Genomic DNA, 19989 nt, shown 5'->3' with positions numbered 1-19989 from the left:
AAAATATATATATATATAAATTATACTTTACATTTTTCTTGTCTTTGATTTTTTTCTTCCTCAAAATAACCATGAAGTTAAAATCAAAAATTCTTTAAGAAAGGCTGATCAGTGTGTTCATGTGTTCATTATTGAAGATACCCATGCCATTGACTATATAAACACTAGGGTTATATAGTCAATGCCAAGGCTTAAGTGGTGATGTATTACTTTTCTTTCTGACTTGAGGATTTTTACAGTTTTTATTTTGGAGTCGCCAAACAATATTGCCAGCATTTATAAATGAATTTTGAGTGGCAAAGATCGGTGGTGTACATATTTTAGTAGTGCTGATTCAATTCATCACTAGAACAAGTTTTAATTTTAAATTTTGTATAGACTAAGTCAACATAAGTAACTAACCTGTTGTATTCAATATGCAAGAAAACTTTTAATAATTTCCCTTTGTGGTTTTTATCTGCTTTGGAATACGTGGCGCTAGTCGCCACAGTCATATAGACTTGGACTTGGACTAACTAACTGTAAAATCAAATTGTTTCACCAAATAAAGGAAGTTTTTATCAATAGTACACTCAAGCTTAACAAGACTCAATCACATCCAAATAGATGTCAGATTTTATAATAAAAAATCTGTCATTTGCTGAGGAAATCTAAAGTAAGCTAGATTAAATGTAAGGGTCATTCAAAAACATCAGTTTATAACAAAATATGTTTATTAACAAATTGAAACGACAACTTAATTTTGCCAATGAATTTACATGGTAAAAGTTATATTACAATGATTTCCTGTTTTGTTCTCCAATTTTCTAGCCAGTGCGTAATTATTACACAAAGGTTTTTTTTATCACACACAAGTACCCTACATAGTACCTAATCCTATAAAGATAATAAAGCTGAGAATTTTTGTTTGTCATTCACTATGCAAAGTTACTGGTAGAAAATAGGAATAAAGCATTTATCTGCATGCTCGTTTGTGTTTTTCTCTGTAGTAAAAAAAATATTGTAAGTATATTTTGAATTTTTTTTCTACTCTTTCTCCATTTGACACAGATTTTCATGAAGTCACATCGGCCCTGGTTCCAGATAGTCGGTCTTAACAAGGATGTAAGTTACTATTTTAATAATCACACTCAGTTGCCACCAAAGAGTAAAAATATTTCAGAGCACATTTTCAGCTTTATTATCAAATTACCAAAAGAGAATTTTTATCTCTAGCATATAATGACAAAACTCATTAATGTATATAAACAAACAAGGTGGAAGGAATCAGTTTATTTCCTGCAAGTAATTTAAGAAACATCAGTTGACATTTTAAGTTAAGTAATTTGAATGACACATGTATGATAGAAGCCGTCTCCAGTAAGTAACATTCCCATTTTAGTTATTTATATTTTTTTAGTAAGCTCAGGAAAATTTTAAGGATTTTTCTGTCCAGTTTAATACAATGTTATCACGTTTATTACTATTATTTCTTGTAGCTTATGTAATAGCTGCAAGGTTTTAAAAAAAAAAAAAAAAAAAACATTCTACTTATGAAATATTGCTTGTCCTCATTATATCAAAGAGAAGGCCTAAAACACTGGTGTATTTACCCTAAAACGAGTGAAAAACCTTTCGTCAACATGAGTGCATTAAAATATGACCGGAGATGAAACAAATAAACCACATTTTAGATTTTACAAAAAAGGGAAGTCTATTTGCAGTTTCCACGTACGTCAATGGACGACTTCTTGTCAATGGACGACTTCTTGATAGTTAACATTTGCTTTCAAGTTGGAAAGCAGAGAGAGATTGCTTTCTTTATGTTGTCCTGATTTTTACCCCTTGAGAAGCAAGATACAACCAAGGCGACCAGACTATTTTTTATCAAGAGGTGAACATATGGCTTGCGGTCAGCTGCATTTAATTTCATTATTTGTCAGCTGAGAAATGAAACTATTTTACTTCATACACTTTTGAGGAATAACAGCCAGTATCAGTGTCGTATTTACCACATTAGTAAAAGAGGGCATCATTATTTTATGAATAAATTTATGAAAAAAAAAGAGTTATATTCTAAAATTAAGAATTTTCCACGACTGATGACGATAATTATGTCCCCGTGATCGCGAGGGATGTTCACAGTTTCACTAGGGTTGAAAGGAAGCTCCAAATAAGAGGCAGGGCCTGCTAGGGCTTATTTGGCCTCGGACACAAGTTCCCAAAATCTGACACTAACGAGTATTACAGTTCACAACTAAAAATCAGATAGATTAGGATTATTTGAAAGAGGTAGAGTTTAGGGACCAATCTATACACATTTAGGGATTACAAAACACTGAGATTTCACCCTAGTAAAGGATTATTCAGAGAGTTAGGTTGAAGAGAAAAAGCCCCTGGACTCCCATCTTCTCATCTAAGATAGCTGAACTCTATTACTTTTCAAAAAAATACTCATCATAGATGAATTATTCAATTGTTGATCTGTATTGACTTGAGTTAATGGATGAGCAGAGAAAAGAGAAAGACTGATGGTAAGGGATTTGGAAGGCAGTTGAACTTTTAGAAACATATTTCCGTGCAGGCTACCAACTGAATTATTCATAGATGATAAATATTTCAGAAAGATTTAGACAAGGTTAGATAGGTTAGACAAGGTCCTGTATGGTTAATGTCATTGTATGATTCCAATTAATCTGTCTTTGCCTTGATGTACAGTACATTACTTTGATAAAATTACTACAAGTTACAATTTTCACTCAATATTATCGTGGATTTCATTAACTTCTGAAATTTTTTCTAGTCTCGCTACAATGTTACTCATCAGTTCCATTTCATCTTTGTTCAAATTCACTTTCATTTTGGGCACAAAGGTGATTTTTGAATCTTCTACGTTATAGTTGAGTTCTTGTAGCTTGGTCATGACTCTGTGCAGTTCTATCGCTTCGCAGGTGAACTGTAATCAAAACCAATATTATTTACTTAAATAGTGCAAAGGTTGTGAAACGTGAGGAATTAGGAATTTGATGGAGATGAGGAAGTGTGCAAACAGTAATTAAATTATTAGAAAATTGGTTCAATGGAAGACAAGACATCTCTTAGCTGTGCCAAGTTTATGAATTTTTGATTATTTATGGTTTGTTATTTAGTAACACTAGAAAGTTTTGAGGTTGACAAACTTCTAGTTCTATCAACAGTAACTACAACTATTGTAATTTAGACTTTCTCTCTTAAGGATCCCTTTGGTTCAGACTTTGCATGGTTTAGGCCGCGGCTCCACTTGCCGTAGATTGCCGCGCTGCAAATTGTAGCTCGTCAGTTGAGGAAATGGGAATGCAGCGATCAAACGAAGGTGGCTCCACTAGCGACAGTCTGCAGCGCGCTACATTTTACAGCGCGCCGTAGAATGTAGCGTCGCGCGGGAATGGAACTCGGACCATTTTCGCGCTACATTTTGCAGCCAACAGGTGGCTCCACTAGCTGTAGATTGTAGTGCCGCGCCAAGTCAGTGTACGTACAGCCGACAGGCATACATGGACAATACACTTTTTAGTGTCTTTAGTTTTATTTTTATTTTTGTGGATTGATTTGTAATCAATGGAGCCTGAACTGGACTGTGAAGTTTTTATATTAGAAATTATTAAATTATTACATCGGGAGTGTGGGAATCTTGTTTTATAGAGGTTGTGTAGGGGTTTCCTACTTTATATTATAAAGTAAAACAGTAGAATGATTGGAGAAACAAATACGTGAAAACATTCAATTTGTTTTTAAGTGCAACAGTCGTACAATTGTTATAATTATCCCTATAATAAAAAAACTCACGAAACTCATATTGATATTCACCTTACATTGGTTACTTAGAAATATTACTTCTGAGGTTGAATAAAATTAATTAGTTAAAATTCAGTACACTAAAATTACCTTAATGTCACTGGGAAAACCTTTCCTATACTCCAATTGCTTCTCTTAGTTTGGTATCCTTCTTAAAACGTGTTGATACTGATTCTATTAAGTAATCAAACGAGTTTTGGGACATTCGATAATATTCAAAAAACTTGTCTGAATACTTTCAGTATGCTGTGTGGAACATCCCTTCGGACTTTACGTTGCATAATATTGGATGGATCCACCATTTTCCTGCTGTGATTGGCGTCGTCTTGATAAAGTACACTGATAACAACACTACGAATGTTAATTTGAGGCATGATCCAGGGCCACGTTTACCTCCGCGCTACCACAGAAAACGTACTACTATAACCCAGAATGCCAACCGCATGGTAAAAAGCATTAAGCGTTTTGACAAGCAAAGCTCTCTCAAAACGCTTAATGCTTTTACTTTCTCCCCCTATACCATAGTATATGGAGAAAGTATTGTTTTCGTCAAAATTTTCGAGTTTGAGTTTTGAGTGGATATATTCGTTTTGGGTCCCCCTGGACCCAAAAAAGTGGTTTTCGAAGTGATGTCTGTGTGTGTGTGTGTGTGTGTGTGTGTGTGTGTGTGTGTGTCTGTGTGTCTGGATGTGTACAGACCTAGAGACTACAACTGTGGTCCGATTTCGATGAAATTTGGTATGTAGGTTCTAATCCATGGTATCTCCAGGCGTTTTTTTCATTTTTTTGAAATTTTGATTTTTAATGGGGATTTTCCCATAAAAACCCATAAAAAACCGGAAAAATCGAATTTTCTCAAAAATGGCCCGAACGATTTTGATATAAATTTAGTATGTTGTAGCCCTTTAAATTCTGAACAAACTGGTGAAAACCCCATTTCTCTAAAAATTACGGTTCAAAAGTTATGGTAAATTATGTTATTTTCCCATAAAAACCCCATAAAATAACGAAAAATAGGATTTTAGAAAAAAATCCTGTTTTTATTCAACATAGTATGTTATGGTCCTTACAATTTTGATAGTTTTTTCAATTTTTTAGAAATTTGGATTTTTAATGGGGATTTTCCCATAAAATAACGGAAAAATAGAATTTTCCCAAAAACGGCCCGAACGATTTTGATAAAACATTTAGTATGTTATAGTCCTTTATATTCTGAAAAAATTGTGCAAATCCCATTTCTGTAAAAATTACGGTTTAAAAGTTATTTTAAATTATGTTATTTTCCCATAAAAACCCCATAAAATAACGGAAAAATCTGATTTTTCCAAAAATGGCCCGAACAATTTTGATAAAAATTTAAAAGTTTAAACGAGTTTGATAAAAATTTAGTATGTTATAGTCCTTTAAATTCTGAACAAAATTGTACAAATTCCATTTCCGTATATTTACTCTCACCGCTTACACATGATAAAGGTAGTTGACAAACTTATGGGAGAAAGTATGTGTCAGAATGCTGATACCGTTTATTTACCATGCGGTTGGCATTCTGGGTTATAGTAGTACGTTTTCTGTGGCGCTACACTTAACTTCTAGTGGAGCCACGATGCATCTGAGGACGCTGCAGATTGTAGTTTGTACTCTGCTGCTAGTGGAGCCACCAACTGTAGCGTGTAGCGCGCTACAATTTGCAGCGCGACAATTTACGGCAAGTGGAGCCGCAGCCTTAGACGGGAGAAACAGGAGTCTTGGGACTCAAATGCTTAAAGATGCAATAAAAATTTAAAGATTCAAATCCCAAACATTGAAGTAAGCCTACTTTCTAGGAAGTAATGCCATTGCCGTCTTATTATTCTGTTTGAAAACCCCAAGGGCTAAATTAACATAACCCAACCTAACCTTACCTCCTACTTATAAAAAAAACTACTTCAAGGGCTAGCTAAATAATTATTAGTAAAAAAGCAAAATCAATGGGCTTTGAGGTGCTGCTGTAAAAATGTAGTTGACGGTACCAATCCCTTTTAGGTTAGGACCATCACATGACATCACAAATTTATAATTCTGACAACACCCAAAGACTCCAGTGTGTGTCAACCAGTTTGGAAAGCTACTTGTGTATGGCAAACCATCCTCCATTGCAACTAAAAAAAGTCACAAAATATCAACTAGCCTCATTTTGTATTCACACATGTTATTGCTGTGTTTTGTATCTCAAACATATATTGGATGGTTTTTAATTTATCTTATCTTTTAATTTTTTATTAAGTTCTAGTGGTTTTGAACTATTTTTAGCCAGGAATTAGTATCTCAGACAGAGAGATGTTAAAACAAAAAGGTGGCTACTGTGGGTCCATCTCACAGACCGAGCAACCAATACCAAACTGTAAAATCTGTTTCTAAACAAGATAGCAATGTACTTGAAAGTATGTTAACACTCACAGTTAATTTATTGTTTTCGTCTATAGGCGAGACTTCTTCAGCACCAGCTTCAATTGCATGTTCTACACTCGATTCTTCGATATTCTCCATTTTAGGTGGAGGCATTGCAATTACAATACCTTTCTTATCAAATTGACTTTCTAAAGATTGATCTGATAACAAACCCCTGAACAAAAATAACATTTTGATTGGTAACACTTTAGAAGATCATTAGGTAAATAGAATCTGAAACAGGTTAGTCTTACACAAAAGATTTAAATTACCTGTATCTGTCAAGTGATCCTAGATTGTAGTTTTTTGACTACAGCTGTTTCGTGTTAAAATTAACACATCTTCAGGTCGAGATCAAAAGTTATGTTGATTTATTCCATGAAATGGTCGTCATAAGGTTAAGAGTTCACAAATAACATGTACACAAACACAAAACATTATACATTAATTGGCCAAAACACGACATTTTTTAATTTAACAAACAATTCTTTAAACAGCTTTGTAAGCAAATAATATTCCCTATATGGGAAATTCGCTAAAACACATTTTTCATTAAAAGAATTTGATTTTTCTCTAAATTCAATCAGTAAAACAATGTGCGGATTGCGGACTGGGACTACATAGTACAGTATTGACTAGGGTCTACTATTCTCAGATAATTCTATGAGCTTGGAAATTAACTACCTGTAGGCCCAATTTTTAATAGAGTCCAATTTCAGGTAAAAAATAACGCTGTCCTTACTATAAAGGTGTTTTGGCTTTTCAAAAATAAATACCCAAAAAAGTTATTTACTAGGTAGCGCCTTGGTAAATCATCCTAATACGATAAACTGGATTCCCCTAGAACTTTTGTCATCCTTCCACTTGTCATTTGTTTAACTTGACACAAATTGAGGGTTACACAGATAGTTCATAGATTAATTTTAGGTCAATAATTTAACTTAGACTAAAGAGACTTTAGTTTATGACACTAACACACCAAACTTGTATACCCTAGCTATAAGTTGTATAATGTTCAGCATTTGTCTTACCCCACTCTTTTTAGTTGCATTTGAATATCTCCTTTGGTTTTTCCATATGAGTTGGTCAAAGCTGTAACTAGGAGAACACTTCCCCTTGGTCCTCTTATACTGTATTTAAATGGTTGAACTGCATCCTTATCCTTAAACACCATAGAAATGGAAATACATTATACAGGATGAAAGGGATACAAGCAACAGCAGTAAGTGGAAGAAGAGAAGCTTTCAAAGGAAGAGGCTTCATCCAAACTAACTGAAACTAGACACTGGTCGGATTATCGAATTGTCCTGATCAGCCGGACATGTTGTAAAATGTCATACAAAAATAAAAACAGTGTATTATTTGTATGACTGAAAATAGCCAAGTATAATTAAATATCACATAGGTACACATAGCTGAAATAATTCCAAATTACAGGAAATGTCAAATTACACAAGACTCTCTTATACTAGAGTCTCCACAACATTGCAAAGGCAACAGCACAGACTAACCAACAAATGTAGACTTCTTATCCCATTGTTAATTTTGAAGCTCGTTTTTCGTTTAGTTCATGTGACACTGATCCCTATTGTCGACGAAATTGTTTCTATTATTTTACCTTTAGAGTTAATTTCACGATTTGTGCTTTAGGGGCCTACTGTTATTGGGGGACAAGTTATTGTTTACGATTATATTGTTTTATTTGGTTAAATGAGTTTTTAAATGACTGAAATTACAAGAAAAAAATTGTAAACAGAACACAAGCTCTAATTTTCTTTAGCTGATCCATAAGGATAAGAAATCTACTAAGGGAGTATGGTAAAATATAATGGTAATAGGCTACTTACCGCAGCTGTTTTAAGAATGTTTTGAATGGTAGATGCTGGCATGTCCTTGGATTTTGCATAATCAATTGCACTTGCTAATTGCTGGTTCAGAGTGGGATTGGCATTGTTGCCATTTTCTAAAAAAAGTAAATTTTAATTACAAAGGTATCAAAAGTACATCTTTGTTTCGCAAAAAAAGTATGTAGTTTTTTTTTTAATGGACAACGAAATATCTTGGTAGAACGTTTCTCGATATTAGGCCTACCTTGATTGTAGATCTCTTAGTAGGCCTACAAACAATGTATTTAAAATTAAAAATGTCATGTTATTCAAACACCTTAAGCCTCTGTAACACAAGAACATTTGGAAATGTATTTAAAAAATACATTAGTTTCCATAGTCTGATAAGTATTCTTTAACCTAAAACGTTCTATGATACAATGCTATAAGTTTTTTTTTTTTTTGCAAAATTGATTATGAACCATCCCACAGTATTTTAAGGATTTTAACTAAGCATAGACGTGCCCTGAATTTTTGGGATATTTTCAAGAAAAATATGTTCCCATATAGGGTGGGATTCGGGATTATTTGTTTTCTTAGTCTTGAGTAACATCAATACTGTCTCCGCAACTGCAGGAGATTTGCACGAAATCGTTGAAATCTTGAGGTATATCCATGATGGTGCCGCAATCCTAGGAGACGATGATTATGTCTCAGTATTCATGAAAGATTTTCAGGAAAGAGGAAAGCGCCGGGAGCATGAGTGTTTACAATGGCGCCGAGATCGTTGTACATAGTCACAATCTTTCCTCTATGTGGGAAACAATGATCGGGATATGTTCATGATCTCTTCAGTAGACCATAGCAGATTATGTTGATGATGGTTTGCGATTTCTGTGAGGTGTTTACAATGCCCAGGAGACAATGATGATGACTCTGTGACCGCAAGAAATGTCCACGATTTCACCGCAGTACCAAGAGATGTTCAGGATACCACCGCAAACCCAAAAAACAATTATGTCTCCATGACCAGTAGATGTTCACGATTTTATGGCGGGTAATGCACCTGCAATCTAATATTAAATCATGTAGACTTGTGATTAATACACATTAGGCCTACAAAATTTATGATTACTAAAGCAAATAAAGTACTGCTAAATATTCATATCACCAGATTTCCCGGAGATTACTGGATTTTGAAGTAAAAAATTTAGCTCAGCGAGATTTTTGCAAAAAATAAAAATCTCCTCTTTGCTTACTTTTCCACTAAAATATAGGTTACCAAATAAAGGCACTTTTTGAATATGCATCCAAAAGAAAAGTGTGTTCACAAATAATGTAAATGACTAAAAGCGTCAACCCTTCCTCCTGCACTCTGTATACTTAAGTGTTTTTCACCTTGGTTTCACTTTGGCTAGCAACGTCGTGGGTTTATTGTCTGTTACACTATTCCCAGTCCTTCTTTTCACACCAGCCGGCCTGTCCTAAGGTTCTTGAGTTTTGGTCCAGTGGTCAGGAACAAAGCCGATCACATTTTGTACATATGTTGTTCAGTTATCCATTGTTTTTCGTTAGAAGTAACAGTACACTTTTGAAATGTGTAGCCTTAAGTTTACCTTGTTACGACCCTAATATTAATGTAGGTAGCTGAGCACTTGTTTTGTCGAAAATTAAAACACTAAGCTTACGTAGCCTATAATTTAGTACCGCTTTGTTTAGTAAGGCCTGTATCTTAATATAGGCCTATTTTAGTTTAGATAGGCCAACCAGTCTTATCAACTACCTATCTTTCCTTAGCACTTTATGAAATGTTGTAGCCTATCGAATAAAAAATAGAGAGGATCCATTCTCTCTACCTTTTTTAAAGCCAAGGGTTTTAATTTCTTCATTCTGCACACAGCACAAAAATTAGCATCATAAGTTACATAGCCTAGGCAAACAAAAAACAATCTTAGAAGGGTTGCACTTTACTTTAAGTCCTACATTTATTCGAATGACCCGATAAGAAGCCCTTAGAAGTTTGGAAGGCACAAACAGTTAACTTAGTGAGGTAGGCCTAAACATATCAGAGGTCATTAACAGCTTCTGGAAATAGAACTAGGACAAAGTTACTTACCATGAATAGCAAGTCTTATTCTATGGGCTAGTTTAATGAACATTAGAGATCTTTGAGTGTCTTTTTCAGCTTTTGTGTGCTTAATGTTTGCCCATTTACTGTGTCCCGCATATCGCCTTGCGATAAGAAAAACTTGGCGAAGAGACATGCTATGCAATTATAAAAACTTTAACCTATGAAAAAAGAGAAAATTAAAAAAAAATCCGCAAACTCGAGACTAGGGAAACTAACTTAGGTTTGACCCCTGTTGGCTGAACTATGATAATAATTATTAATTAAACATAACCTCACTACACAGTACACACTAATCTCTCAAGTTTTTTTTAATCAGCTGTCTACGACTTGTCGTCTGCATGCGATGTCTTTTTCGTGCTATCTTTATGCTAACTTATCTTTAACCATGTAGCTATTAAGTTTGGATCTTGCGATACTGCACTCTGTCACCTCTGTTCTTCGTTTATGCATAAATAAATATATAATACACAAAATATATTTATTCATCAATCCTTTTTCAGAAAAAATAATTTTAATAATCCTACCAGAGAGAACTTTCAATTTATTTTATCTTTTTATTTATCTACACAACTAGTCGATTGCTACCCCGCTATCAAGTCATTGGGTAATGGGATGGATAGTCCTCCACATACCCAAGAGCCACGAAAGTCCTCATTTCCAGATTTTCATCTGGCATCTGTGACTCTGCTGAAAATCTGGAAATGAGGACTTTCGTTGATCTTGGGTATGCGAGTTGCAATGACTCGGTTTTCCACGAGGCTTAGACCATTCAACTAACCTTTGGAAACAAAAGAGAAAATGTATCTGCTATACTGACTGGGGAGGGGACTTAACCCCTAGGCAATACCATCAAGACTACCTGTGTCGACAGCTTAGTAGCGCTCTATGCTCTATGCTCTGAGGAGAATTAGGAGTGTCTGCACTGCACTCAAGATGATGTGCTTTTGGCGTATCACGCGCTATTTGAAAGCCATCCACGATATCGAATAGCAGTTTGAGGGTCTACGCAAGGCCCCACTAGAAAAACCTGGGGTCATACTCACTTGGAGCGTTGGAACGTGTATTGATAGGTACTGAAGAAAAAACTCTAAAAATCATGTATGATGCCGACTGGCTGGAAAACAGTTCTTTAGAGGCGTATTCAAAGATGTGAGCTTCTTTCTGTATAATCAGTCTCTACATAATAGAAACCCATGTTTTGGTCTCAACTAGGAATCTCAAGTGGCTTGAAGAAGTACATAGCTATGCAACAAGAAATTAAATTTCCTAAAAAAATATATAAAATTACCTGCAAATTACCTTGCTCATCGCCTTGGACTCTTCGAGCGTAAAGCCTACCTATGCCGGGTAAGGATTTTTTTGCCAGGAGAGCTGAAAGATGACTACCCTAATTGAAAGCTCGCCTCATCCGTTGGTTCTGCAAAATTCCATTATACTGTACAGCAGTACAGTGTAAAATAATTTATGCACTGCAATTCACCTCATTGTATAATATTGTACATACTGACGCCTTTCAAATCTCTATAAGATTTTCTAATAAAGATTATCTGTCTGTCAGTAATAATTTATAACTACAGTACAGTACCGGTATGTAAGAAACCAATGCATAGATTATATTAGCTTGTCTTTTAATTTCATCTATGGTTCATTGTATCACCATGCGACTAATAAAAAGAGATACGGCGATTTACAATTTTTGAGAAGGCGTATAAAAACCAGATATGAATGCAAGATGAGTGAGAGTTGAAGCTAGTAGGCCAATTACTTTTCTAGAACCTGATAACACCAAATGTGAAGAACAGTCTATTTATCTCAATCTTTTTCCTGAATAGATAAAAGAAAATTTATGTTATAAACCCCGGCCTAATAAAAATTAAGTATTGGCTAACTTTGATCCAACTTACGAGTCTCAAGTAAAAATGAAAGAATGCCTTACTTTATTATATTATGCTCTCATTTTCCAACTTTATTTTGTTTCTATTTAATTATGAAAGCTACTTTATTTGTTATCTATCTAGTGATGAAATAGTATACAACTGTCTCAAAGAAATCGTTCGTAAACTGGCTTCTTTTAACTCTACATTTTTAACCATAACCATAACATTTTTCAGTCAAATTTTATACGTAAAATCCTATTAATATAGTTGCAAGGATGGAAACTTAATTACAACTTAAGGATGGAAATTGTTTAGTTAAGATTTGTTGGTACTTTTTCACTAAAGGATTTGGTTTACAATATAGTGATTAAAAAGTGCTTTAGACGAAAATCGCTAGCCAAAGTAACCGCCAAATTAGTCGCCAACTGACAACACGCAGCGCTAAAGAGTAAATACGTTGTCTTCCAACGGCTGCAGGCGCGATTAATGCACACTTGGGAAACCTGTCACACGACAAAATGTTCACCTTTAAAGAGCAGGGGACGGGGACAGTTTCATCAACTTAATCATATAATACATGGACAACATCGTCTTTAAACGTCGATTTCACTCATGCACTATAGATAACAGTACTGCGTTATCGTTTATTTTCATGCTTAGGAGCAACTAAATTAGTCATTGCTAAATTTTACAGTGGCTGAGATTTTGGCCATGCCGATTGCTGAGGCATCACAAATGAGGATAAAGTCAATGTTGTATTTACTTAAACCTTTGACCAATAGTCAATGTGGAATGTTTAAACCCTACAACTAGAACACAAAAATCAAATGTCAGTACCACCACCAGTTATGATAGCCCAGTTACGGATTGTGCACTTATGAGCCACAGGGGCCAGCAGATTTTGTTGTCTGTTGACTTTTTTGAGGAAGTGGAGAGAGGGAACTTAAATAGTTTTAGTTCTGCTCCACATATTGGGATGACCCGCAGATTATGTGGTCACACCAGAGGATTTCCAATGGCGGGTCGGATCTGAAGTAGGTCTAGGTGACAAAAACTCCCATGAGCTTAGTGGTAATAGAGGTAAACTGTCGGAACATTTCTACTTTGATATTATAAATAATATAATGTAGAACTTGCCGAAGCCGCTTCGCAAATATTTCGCAAATATATAACTAATCAAGATAGTTTTTATTTTCAAAGTAAGCTAAATTAAATGGAGTATGTTTTATAGGTACTTCGGTATTATACGGAGGCCACCCTTATACAGCGCGCTGCGGCGGTTATGTTAGGTTGGGTTATCATAAATCGAAAGTATGACTCATCATAACGAATTGAGGAAATTCCTACAAACATATTTATGATAATAAAATCTAACATAACCGCCGCAGCGCGCTGTAAAATGTGTGGCCTCCGTATAATACCAAAGTACCGTTTTGTATATGATTAAATCGAGCCAAAAACTATACAGTAACGAAAAACACATAATAATCACAATCGATCATTATTATTCGTAATAGACTTGATAGATTAAAATAGGTGTTAGCGATTTAAAAAATATACAACTATATTTTTTACTCTAGCTTTTTATTGTTTACATCATACTACACAGAAATAGGTAACTTTTCATCCGTATTGATAGGCTGGAAAGTTGCCCTTTACCGTGCCTAAACCCGGAAAATTAACGTCATTATTCTGTGTATTATTATGTCAAGTATCGTACGTTACTAGCCCGGTAAGCTTTAACGTACTAGCATGAAAATTCCACACGCGCGAGGCGTCGGTAAAACACCACTTACCGGGCTAGTAACGTAAAATACTATTACCGTACGAATAAAAATAACCCCTGTAAGCCTTGTAACGCATCATTAAAAAATTGTATATTTCATTACTAGTTCCTAAAGTAGCTCTTTGACCCGAGGTGAAGTTTTACGATCGAGGCGGAGTCGAGGTCGGAAAATGGGTGAGGGTTACAAAGTCACTTTTTGCCCGTGAGGTGAATTATATTTTTCGTCATATTGCATCATTAATTAACAAACAAAGCTAGAAAACGAAATAATTGTTATGTGGCCTACATAACAACTCAAAACGACCTATGTTATCTACGTTATGTAAACGACTTCTTGTTTTCAATTCTACTAATGCAACTAAACAGCTGTTTAGTAAGTGATTCAATCATTTCGTCCATTACGATTGTGTTACAGTCAAGGCCCACAGTACATTATAACATACCATCGATATGTTGACAACAATGCCTAGGCTAAAACCTAACCTAATGAATCAATCGATAAATAATCGATCGATACGATTGCCACAATTGAAAATTTCCAAGTGTTTACAACAGCTGATTTTTACTCCCTAGAGACAGTAGTACGTTTTCTGTGCTAGAGAGTAAAAACGCTACTTTAGACCCGCATTGCATGCATAAAAACTGATGTTTTTGCTGCAGTATGAAGAAAAGGAGTTCTTGGTCTCAAGTACAGAAGTACATATTTGTTTTTTAAGTTTCCTGAACCATAAACGAATCAATTATTGTTATTTCAATGATTATTTTTTTTTTTTACTCTACGCAGACACACAAGGATTGGCCAATTCTATCTTACTTCTACTTCTTCTTATGTCCTATGTTGGTTTTGCACGAGATCAACCCCATTTACCCTCCGTTATACTGACAATCAATGAGGAGTGTCACTTAAGAGGTTGATGATCAAATTAGCCATCAATCATTTTACATGAAGGGACAATCTATACAGATATTCAAATGTACGTTAGCGTTTTTGAGTAGCGCTCTTATGCAGCATTTAACACCGCGATCAGTTATGATTACAGTTACGTTCTAATATTCCCCAGCCGGTCAAGGGTAGACTTTGTACTTGTGAACCATGTTAGAGCCTAGGTGCGAGTTCTAGGACCAGACGACGGACCAGTCTAGTTTGTCTACAACTTTGTCGCCTCCCGCCATGACGACGATTCTCCCTGCTCTGGTACTGGTCTTCGCCCTGCCATGGACTTCCAGTGTCAACCGGTAACTTTTCAACTATCTCTGCTTTCGATCAAATAGTCTTAATATCAATGTGTAGAATAATATTGGGGCATCTCTAGTCAACTGTATCTAGTTAACTTTTAGCTTTGGGATTTTTGTTGGGAGAGAAATGCTAAGCTTTATTGATTGGATTGTTACTGGAGGGAATGTTTTCTAACCATTAACTCAAACTAACACTGGATCAGTACTCCAATTAGTGACATTTTGTTAGATTTCTGCTCCATGTATTTTGTAACAAAACTATTTAATGGCAAACATTTATTTTCTTAAGTCAAAGCTCCAGTGAAGGTATGTTTAAAACTAGGTGGATAAATTCTATAATACTGATAGTAATTACAGTAGATACATTTTTTTAAATTTAAGTGCAGCAAATGTAATAAAATAAAAATACAGTAATTAGATAGACATAACGATGTATAAGTAACTATTAGCTATCCGTTTGTATAAAAATTAGAGAACTGACTTATATTCCCAGAAGTTTATGGTTATTTTCGCTTCATACTTATATTAATCTAACCAATCAAGCACTTATATTAATCTAATCAAGCATACACGTGAACTAGTTAGATGGGCATTTTGTTCCAGATCTGAATCAGAACCCAGCGGAAGAAGTTATGGAAACAGTTACAACCAAAATATCTACAACCCTAGCAGCTACAAAAAGATGGACCAAAACAGCTACGGTGTGGGAAGCAGCTATGTGGTGTCTCCGAGTGTGGAAATTTCCAACTACGAAGTTCCTGCCTCCGACACTTCAAGCTACGTTGGATCCTCACCCAAAGATACTGCCAACTACGTTGGAACTTCCATGGATACATCCAACTACGGTGTGTCCCAATCCAAAGATACTGCCAACTACGTTGGAACTTCCATGGATACATCCAACTACGGTGTGTCCCAATCCAAAGATACCTCTAACTACATTGGAACTTCCATGGATACATCAAACTACGGTGTGTCCCAATCTAAAGATACCTCTAACTACGTTGGAACTTCCATGGATACATCCAACTACAATGTATCCCCATCCAAAGACAGTTCCAACGTTGGGTCCAGTTCCAGTGACACATCAAGTTACGTGTCATACCAGGACACCGCCACCTACTTAGTACCTCCAACCGACACCTCCAGCACTTACAACCAAGATTACTACAACCACGGATTCAACAACTACGCACAGGATCGCTTCCATCCTCACAAATCCAAACCTGACCCTTTCGTGAAGGGCCCAGACGATTCGCACACCGGAGAAGTAGTACTTCCTCCAGCACCTCCGGATCTGCAGGCTAGTGGGAGTTCCCAAGATGAAGCGTTTCTGGAACCCGATTCCACGGCGCAGGGAAGTGCTGCTGAGGTGGTTGCTGATTCTGCTCCTGTACAATACCATAATTATGATTATTCAGCACCAACTTCTCCCCCTCTGCCTGGAGGGTATGACTACAAACCTCCACCACCACCACCAAGACCTCCACCACCACTTCCGGTTAATCCAACACCTTACTACTACTACCCTCCTCCTCCACCTTCCAACCAATACCTCCCTATACCCACTCCCCCTCCACCACCACCACCACCACCTCCACCAGCTCCTCAGGAAGAGCGGCAGAGTGACTACACCTACTACTACCTCGGTCCCAAGTTGTGGTACGTCCCTTTATTCTTCAGCATCTACTTCGTCATCTATGTCGGCGCATTGATCATTAAAGCTGTTGCCAAACACAAGATTTTGCTTCCTCAACAACTCTATAATGCTGCAACTTCAGTATACCAATCTCGAAAGCTTGAAGAAGTCACTGCAAAAGTTACGAAAGGTCTGGCGCAGGCTGCTCTACGGTATCTCAGCAAACGGAAAAAGAATGTATAGTTTGTGAATTTTGTGATTAAATAATGCTATTATTATTAATCCATTGTTTTGTTTAACCAGAAGAGGTATCCCTTTGACTTCCACGATAACAACCTGTAAAACTATAACTATATATTAGTGGTAATAGTAAGGGTAGAACACTTTTGCTAACGATGCTTAGATAAGTGCAATTTCCTCAAGATAACTGACAAACACTTGCTCTAAAAAAACTAGTTATTTTTCACATTTTCAGTTTTAATTACTTGGTGGTGGCAGTACATCATCCTATACTTTCGATATTTATGATGTTCTTGTTAAAAATGATTTATTGTTTTGTCGAAAAAGGAACACTATTCCTATAGATAAAACGTTACCATTGGGAATAATCTTCCACATATTGTCACTGACATGAGCTCATCAGCAATTGTGTCGTCATTTGTTGATAATATTTTTAAAATCATAACCACCACTGGTTACGTTATTGTGACGATTTGCTCTTTAATTCAGCAATCATCTGACAGTTAGTTCCGCTCCACATCCAACAGTCTTCATCCCGGGACCATCATTCTACAGCGTTTAATGAGGTGGAAACCAAAACATCCTAGAGTGTAAAAGGAACCAGTCATTGTAACTGACACGGTAGAAATGGTTATGAACGATATTGAGTGCAGGAAAAGCAGAAAATCAGATTCGTTGATTATCAATGTGGCTTTTAGGAATATTAGTGACAACCTTTTGGTTCTCGATGAAATGATCAAGCAAAAGTGCAGCCACTTTAATTCGGTATTAGATTAGGTTTCGTGATTTTGTGGAAAAAGTTGTTAAAATCTAGGAAAACCTGACGATTTTTTTTACGATTTTAGAATTTCTTCCTGAAATATGGTTATATACAACTTAGACCCTTATTCTATAGTGATTCTTTAAGTAGCGAATACCATCCGATGTAAAAATCGTATAAATAAATCAAAGGAGTAAATACATGCAAGTAAAGCAACACTAACCAGAAGTGAATTAAATTAATTTAATGTTCTGAAATATTGTTGAGGGGACCGAAATTTAGATTATTTATTCTTCCACATAACAAATTATAAAAATCTGCCACTACAGTTTCACACTTAATTCTTAAACAATGTTTAGGAACTAAAACAGATTCACAAGAATATAGAGGTTTTGCAAATTGCAACTAAATTCAATCAGCTTACCTTTCAAGTTCATCCAATATAAAATTATTTTACTTAGTTTAATATATAATCATTGTTTTGATACCAGCAATATCAATCTGTAAATCTAACAAGTGCATTTCTAACCAAAGACGTACTCTTGAAAGTCTTGTTATTTATATCCACAGTGAAAAATACATTTTCAACACAATAAATCGTACATTAAACGCAAGTCGTTTGCCGGCCGTCGCCCTCTATATTGTAGGTACTTTAAAATAAAGCGTTTAAATTGTTCTGACTTACGCTGACATTTATGTTAAACACTGTTATGAATAGGCAATGCAGCTCGAAGCTATCCTGCACCTGAATTGCATGGATGCAGCTGTTTAGAATAATGTTTGGACAACCGTTAAATTACAGACTAGCGAATAGTTCCTCTTGCTTTCATAATCTATGCTTGTAGTTTCAAGTCAAGCATGGCCATGCAATAGAGGGGCCCTAACTAATAGTGTTACTTGGCCTACGGTAAAGTATTTTCTTGTCCATCATCTTTCACTATAATTAAGTTAGCCACGGGGTGAAAATACATTTACCTACGACCGTTTTTTTTAAAGTAGCTGTTTCAGTTCAGTTATTATAATTGAAAAGATTCACTTAACAGCTTTGTTTATTTACTTAGCATTGTTGTTTTACAACACGAGTAACGGACCAATAAGTTTCTAGGATTGAGAGAGAACAAGTCAAATTGTAATGCTTCGAACGTCAACTCATCAGCTGTTTGGACTAATTTATTGTTAATGAGTGGTGAAATCAGTGTTAAGTACAATGGTTCGTTGCATCAATGTCAGTGGCAATGAGAGGTTATAAACGAAAACATAACTTATCTTAGTTTGAGTAGTGATTTAGTACCTAATTAAAAAAAACTGTCGTAGTGTACGCGATTCGTGTAAACTACTGTTATTTCTCGATAGTGTTTTTACTGTGTTTTGCGAGGGGTATTACTTTGAAATTATAAAAGTAAATAATTTAAAACTTCTACAACATAACTAGTAACCAATGATAAATATTTCTTATAAGAAATAACATCATAAGATAAATATATGTACTTCTAAGTTAAAAATCTCTTTGGTGTTGATCACTTGTGCGAATGGGTAAAGTAGTTGAAAATTTTAACATCCTAATATACTTATTGTCTTTATTTAAATCACTAATAATTTTGTTCTCGTAATAGCTTTGAAAGACCAGAGGTGGAGCTCCATAATACTGACACTGACTGTTTTTGTACACTGCAGATACATTCTATAAGTCTCAATGCAATTGGATGACGGATCCCTAATGCATAAAGGATGTGCTGACACCCATTTATCTATTTAAAATTAAACCCTGATGGCGTAACTAGAAGTCATAAATTAAACTTGGACTAAGTCTAAGCCTCACAACGTAATGCCAAAACATCTAAATTAATTTCCCCACAAAGAATTCATCAATGAGTATTATGGCTCCACTGTAAATAAATATCTTCCTACCAGACTTTTTCACCAAACAAGACTTTCGAAAGTGGTGCCATTGGTGCTGTCAAGACAAACATAATCCGAGGTAAAAACTCCTAAAAACGACAAAATACTCTGTTAATTGCACCAAAGAGGATCGCCAGAGTTAATTGCTCTGTAACAGCTCTAATTAGATGAATAGCGACCGGGATCGTGAAAGAGTTATGTGAAAGAATCGAAGATTCCGCAGAGGACGCCGGGAAAGGGAGGCCGGGCGATCACGAAGACGACAAAAACACGCTCACGCTCCAGTCTTACAACATTGTTCGCTGCAAGAACCTCTTAATTTTGGTCAGTTCATCAACTTCAGGAGTAATGACCC

At 35.6% G+C, this 19989-nt stretch overlaps 1 protein-coding gene across 1 annotated transcript; it reads right to left on the bottom strand.

Moving 5' to 3' along the window:
* Positions 1-695: 695 nt before the first annotated feature.
* Positions 696-10479, bottom strand: LOC128990638 (translational activator of cytochrome c oxidase 1-like). Its single transcript, XM_054413119.1, has 5 exons — positions 10183-10479; positions 8088-8203; positions 7272-7402; positions 6250-6415; positions 696-2935 (listed from the first exon to the last, which is right to left on the bottom strand). The coding sequence occupies exons 1-5, from the start codon at positions 10328-10330 to the stop codon at positions 2735-2737; spliced, it is 762 nt and encodes a 253-aa protein (XP_054269094.1). The 5' UTR covers positions 10331-10479; the 3' UTR covers positions 696-2734.
* Positions 10480-19989: the final 9510 nt, after the last annotated feature.

Source organism: Macrosteles quadrilineatus, unplaced genomic scaffold (genome assembly GCF_028750875.1).
Source record: "Macrosteles quadrilineatus isolate MER2022 unplaced genomic scaffold, UCM_ALF_1.0 Scaffold_3__2_contigs__length_128488019, whole genome shotgun sequence".
Lineage (NCBI taxonomy): Eukaryota > Metazoa > Arthropoda > Insecta > Hemiptera > Cicadellidae > Macrosteles > Macrosteles quadrilineatus.
The sequence above is the reverse complement of the archived record's forward strand: the minus strand, read 5'-3'. Positions and strand labels throughout refer to the sequence as shown.

Coding starts and splice junctions, on each gene's coding strand:
- LOC128990638 (XM_054413119.1), bottom strand. CDS start 10,330: ATGTCTCTTCGCCAAGTTTTTCTTATCGCAAGGCGATATGCGGGACAC. Junction 7,403..8,087: donor ACATTCTTAAAACAGCTGCG/GTAAGTAGCCTA, acceptor ATGGTGTTTAAG/GATAAGGATGCAGTTCAACC. Junction 2,936..6,249: donor ACGAAAACAATAAATTAACT/GTGAGTGTTAAC, acceptor TTTTGATTACAG/TTCACCTGCGAAGCGATAGA.